Source organism: Olea europaea, chromosome 9 (genome assembly GCF_002742605.1).
Source record: "Olea europaea var. sylvestris chromosome 9, O_europaea_v1, whole genome shotgun sequence".
NCBI lineage: Eukaryota > Viridiplantae > Streptophyta > Magnoliopsida > Lamiales > Oleaceae > Olea > Olea europaea.
The window spans coordinates 470936-476816 of record NC_036245.1 but is presented as its reverse complement, the minus strand read 5'-3'; the positions used below and the strand labels follow the sequence as shown (position 1 = coordinate 476816).

At 33.7% G+C, this 5881-nt stretch overlaps 1 protein-coding gene across 1 annotated transcript; it reads left to right on the top strand.

Moving 5' to 3' along the window:
- Positions 1-213: 213 nt before the first annotated feature.
- Positions 214-5497, top strand: LOC111399329 (auxin transporter-like protein 2). The gene is made up of 10 exons (XM_023026585.1): positions 214-414; positions 535-662; positions 805-1020; positions 1111-1296; positions 1382-1494; positions 1614-1797; positions 2297-2394; positions 3220-3427; positions 3962-4219; positions 4870-5497. The coding sequence occupies exons 3-10, from the start codon at positions 853-855 to the stop codon at positions 5092-5094; spliced, it is 1440 nt and encodes a 479-aa protein (XP_022882353.1). The 5' UTR covers positions 214-414; positions 535-662; positions 805-852; the 3' UTR covers positions 5095-5497.
- The last annotated feature ends 384 nt before the right edge of the window (positions 5498-5881 follow it).

Here is a 5881-nt window from a genome sequence, read left to right as displayed (position 1 = left end):
TACCACATCTAGAACATAAAATGGGAATATAATTGAGACAAACATTTTTATTAAAAAAAAAAAAAGGAGGAGTCATTCAATTTGATCGTAAAATAGATTGGTTTGTAAAATAAGTATCAAGTAATTTAACTAAAATGGCTGAAAAAATGTAAACATTTGCTTATAAGTAAATTTCAACCTTAGCTAATCATGCAATACTTGTCCTTAGAATCGAATCTTATGTGGAAGACAGGAATAGCGAAAAAGAAACAATGCTCTCTCATGCATACATAATTTATATCTATATATGTTGCAGAAAGTACTCCTCCTTCTTATTAACTCTCTGCAACACACTATAAAGAAATAAGAAAGAAAACTTCTGTCGTCCCTTAAACTTCTCTACTTTTGAGATCTCTCTCGCCGCCTTTTTTGCAAGTAAACTTGAACACAATTTTAACTCATCTTAATTACTTGTAGCTTACACCAAATTTGCAGCAATTTCTGGGTTGTGCATTGAATTCTCACTCTTTCTTTTTCTCTGATTTATTTGTTTAGTTTTCTGTCAATTCTTGGAAATGAACAAATATTAAACCCCCAGCTGCCTATATATCCCTTGCTTTCTTTGGGTTGTGTTTTTCCATAGTCTGAGATCTGGGTTCGAGAAAAAGACTTGTCGAAACAAGGTATTCAGAAAGTAAAAGTAGGATTTTTTTTTTTTTTTTTTGTGGGTTTTTTGATATGAATTCCGGGGTAGGGTGGGGTGGGGTGAGGTGGGAGTTTTACTGTTTACTTTGTCTTATTGATTGTCGTTTCTTGTGTTTGCAGATCTGCTGGAATATTAGGCTTCTCTTTATTGTAAAAAAATCGAAGAAAATGTTGCATCAGAAGCAAGCAGAAGAAGCTATTGTCACTACCTTCAACGAGACTGAACACGACGGCGTTGGTGGCAAGGATGAGGAGCAGCCCATTTTCAGTGTCAAGAGCTTCCTCTGGCACGGCGGCTCAGTCTATGATGCTTGGTTTAGTTGTGCTTCAAATCAAGTATACACCTAACCATTTTTACCTTATGAATTTTAATCGAATTAAAGATTTTTATGAACTTACATATTTTATTTGATCATTTTGTTGCAGGTAGCTCAAGTTCTATTAACATTGCCATATTCATTCTCTCAACTGGGAATGCTATCTGGAATTTTGCTTCAAATATTCTATGGCATAATGGGTAGTTGGACAGCCTACCTCATTAGTGTTCTCTACGTCGAATATCGAAGTCGAAAGGAGAAAGAAGGTGTAAGCTTCAAGAATCATGTCATTCAGGTTCGTGTCTATATGACATTTTATTTATGAATATTGTGCACGTCTCAGACTCGACCTATTTGAATCGATTCTTTGTCCATTCCAGTGGTTTGAAGTGTTGGATGGATTATTGGGTCCTTATTGGAAAGCAGTGGGTTTGGCCTTCAACTGTACTTTTCTACTCTTTGGATCTGTCATCCAACTCATAGCTTGTGCAAGGCAAGTTAAAAAAAAAAAAAAAAAAAAATGTTGAATCTTTATTCTTTTAGTTTTTACTTATTTTAATGTTAGTGCCAGCTTAATTCGAATATAACAACGTTAAAGTTTGATTGTTACAGTAATATATATTACATAAATGATCGATTGGACAAGAGGACATGGACTTACATATTTGGAGCATGCTGTGCCACTACAGTTTTCATTCCCTCTTTTCACAATTACAGAATATGGTCTTTTCTAGGTCTTGGAATGACAACATATACGGCTTGGTACATGACCATCGCGGCCTTTGTTCACGGCCAGGTAATATTTTAAGTAATCTTTTTACTTAAGTAAATGTTTCATATTCGAACAAAGTTTATTTTGAAGTAGATTTAAGTACTTTTGTGAGAACTAAGCTTTATAAGCAAAAAGAAAGTAACTTGCAGAGTAAATTTGACTTGTTTAATTTAGGGCTTGTTTAGTAGGATTTTTTTCTTACTTCTATTTTCATGTAGAACAGATTCGTGAGAAAGCTATCTCAGGAACCGTCTGATAGGACTTCTTAGATTAAGAATCTACATATGTTCTATTTGAATAATCTTTTGAAAGTGCTGTCAGAAGAGCTTTTAGAATCCTAGCATTAGTTAGTTTTCTTTACAAAAATGCAAAAGTCTTGCCAAACTGGCATTTTACTCTCAGAAAAAGCTTCTGACTTGTCAAAAATCATGCCAAACGGACCTGTTAGTAGAGTTTTAATGAAACCCAAGAATGGAAGCAATTAATCCTATGTTTTTGTATTGATTTGGATTGGTTTTGACAGGTTGAAGATGTGCAACACTCTGCTCCAACAAACCTAGTTCTATACTTCACCGGCGCCACCAATATTCTATACACCTTCGGTGGACATGCTGTTACTGTGTAAGCTTCTTTTTTTATTCAATTTGACGGATTATTTATCTGTAAATATTATTGTCTTGTACATTGCTTCTATATGGCATCTTCTTCGCAGCTTTAAAAAATTGACCCTAGCATTCATCCGGAAAAGATAAATGGTAAAAGTTAATAGTCAAATAGATGAACTACTACAAAAGTTAGATAAATAAATAAAAATAAAAATTTATGTCTTTTTCTAGAAATGACTGGCTGGTTTTTATGGGTTCATCGGTCTATTCGGAAGTTAATTTTTAATATATTTCAAATTTTAGGTTGTTTAACATATAGGCAGACCATTTCCCTATAATCATGGCTTGTCTTGTCTGTTTTTATAACATTAAACCCTATAAATCAAGAGGAGATGACGTGAACTAATATGATATTGATAATATGAGGTCGTGTTTATAAAAGATAAATAAATAAATTCATTGTCGTATGGTTTAGGTCAATTTTGATGAGTCACACACTAGATAACATAGAGCTGGCGGAGAAAGCGAGGTTTAACAAACAACCGGTGGCTGTTCGTTCTGTTCAAACATTCAAATTTCTCATCAAAAAAAAAAAAAAAAAAAAAAAAAAAAAAAAAAAAAAAAAAAGAAGCATCACATCTTAAAAGTGTAGTGACAAATTATTTGAAAGTACTTGTTCATCAAACAATAATTGCATAACATGACAAAGGAACACTTCAAAATTATTCAAATTCCTTGTTCTTTTATGATATATGTTGGTTTTTCTTATCTTGAATTAAATGGCCTTGTTCCCTTCAATAATTCAATGAATAAATTTCTAATCATTTGAAAAATTTAACAGGGAAATTATGCATGCAATGTGGAAACCTCAAAAGTTCAAGTATATTTACCTATTGGCTACATTATATGTTTTCACTCTAACTTTGCCATCGGCTTCCGCCGTCTACTGGGCTTTCGGCGATCAGCTCCTTAACCACTCCAACGCCTTCTCACTCCTCCCAAAAAATGGTTGGCGCGATGCTGCCGTTATTCTTATGCTCATTCACCAGGTTCATTAGTTATTTCCGTGTAACGTGTAAAAAAACGTTGTTAATCTTTTTATTTTGTTCCAAAGTGATCACTAAGATTGCTTGATTTCAGTTTGTTCATTCAGTTAAAATCAGTTAATTTTCTAAGACATGTCCAATACAAAAGACCTCAAAGTGGAACAATCAATTTGGAATAAAATAACTTCACTATAAATTAAATGACTAACAATGTTCAGTGGTACTACGCGTACATGATAGGTTTATATAATGGTAGTTCTACATGCATGCATGTGGTGAGAAATGATTGGGTCATAATTTTTTCAACAAAAAAAAAAAATTCCTCGCTTTCTTTCTAACACCTCATCTGTAGGTAAATCATTATTTAACTGTTTATGTACAAGTAGCATTATTCAACGTTGTTTCCTTTTGTGTTACAAGTAGCATTATTCAACGTTGTTTCCTTTTGTGTGTGTTCTTGCACTACTTGGGTAATATAAATTGCTTTTATTGTCAAACATATACTGAACTAACGATACTTTTTTGTGTTTTGAACAGTTTATTACATTTGGATTTGCTTGCACACCATTGTACTTTGTGTGGGAGAAGGTGATAGGAATGCATGACACAAAAAGCATATGTTTGAGGGCAGTTGCAAGGCTGCCAATAGTGATTCCAATCTGGTTTTTGGCCATTATTTTCCCATTTTTTGGCCCCATAAACTCTGCAGTTGGAGCACTTCTAGTGAGTTTCACAGTCTACATTATCCCATCTCTTGCCCATATGCTTACTTACCGAAAGGCCGCTGCTCGTCAGGTAACTTTAATTTCGATTGCACTTTATTTTACTACAAGTGTATCATAACTATCTAGTATAGTATCGCATAAAACTTGATAGGAGAATGCACACAATATTATCGTGTCATTCTCATCAAACATTTCATAACGTTATAAGAAAGAAAAGTATGTAATAGTTTTTGTTGATTGTCGTGTCCAATCTTGCATACTAATAAGCATGTCATAAATGAAATACCATAGAGATCTAAATGTTTATCCACATGAAACTTTACACGATTTTAGCTCTATAAATTTCTAGTTTGAACATGAATGTAGTATAGTATGGCGTGGATGAAGATTTAGGAGGCACGACCTCTTCATGTTGTTACTTGTGTTTTTTGGTATGTTGGACTAGCCAACTAGGCAGATTTTATTTAGAAAAAATTCATCATGTCTCTTTTCCTTGATCTCATCTATTTAGTCGAGTGTAACAAACATGTGTATGCCCATGCAAGTGTAAGTTTAACATCTAGACAAAAGATAGACCTTATGCACTAAAATAATATATCAAATCCTTCAAATTAGGCCGTCTTGTAGTTTTTGATTTCTCGTATATTTGTTTAGAGTGTTAGATTGGATTGGTGTCAATTGAAATTGACTTGTGCTACTTGTTTGTGTTGATAATTGCAGAATGCTGCAGAAAAGCCTCCATTTTTCATGCCAAGCTGGACAGCCATGTATGCATTGAACATATTTGTGGTTGGTTGGGTTTTGGTGGTCGGGTTCGGGTTTGGAGGATGGGCAAGCGTGACAAATTTTGTCAAACAAGTCGACACATTTGGGCTCTTTGCTAAATGTTATCAGTGCAAGTCTCCAACACTAGCGCATCAAACTCCGGTAGCACCCCACCACTAAGGACTTACACGGAGCTAGTGACAAACCACCACCATCTAGGGAGTCACATATCTTCGAAATTTACCAATCAACACTTTCCTTTCATCCTTCTCTCTCTCTCTCTCTCTCTCCATAGTTTGTAGTATACAAGGGGAGATAGCAATATTTTCCTAAAACGTGAGGTGTGTTTATCTTTTCTTTTTCGAATAGTTTTACAATTTTCTTGAAATACTAGATGAGATAGTTTTGAATTGTGGTGATTCCTTTGCTGTCAAAGCATAGGCTTATTTAGTCAATATAAGTTAGATCTTTTCCAAAGTTTTCCTTTGCTTAGATTGAATATAATATTGTAACATAAGACAAGTTGTGGTTGATATTGTTGCTAGCAAATTGTAATGTCATTGTTATTTTCTATGTTTTTAAATACTCTATTTATCCAATTGTAGCAAATCAATATTCCAACTTAAACTGTACAAAAAGTAGCTTATGTGATTTTATATAATTTGAAAATTCAATTAGCACCTTTCCGTGCAATCTATAGTATAGTCGTCTTGACTGTGTCTAATAATTGAAGCTTAGATTATATAAGTCTGACCGGATTTGAATTTGGATGTGGAACTAAGCTCTACAAGAAGGAATTCAATGTAACTTGTAGAATCTAATTATTATCGTTATGTGAAGTACGTACACGGATTGAGATTGGAAAACATGGTGTGTCATTTCTCTTGTAATCTTCTTTTTATAAAAGTGAAATATTGTTACGACAAAAGATAATGTAGAAACTCTAATTTTTATACATTTTGCGCGT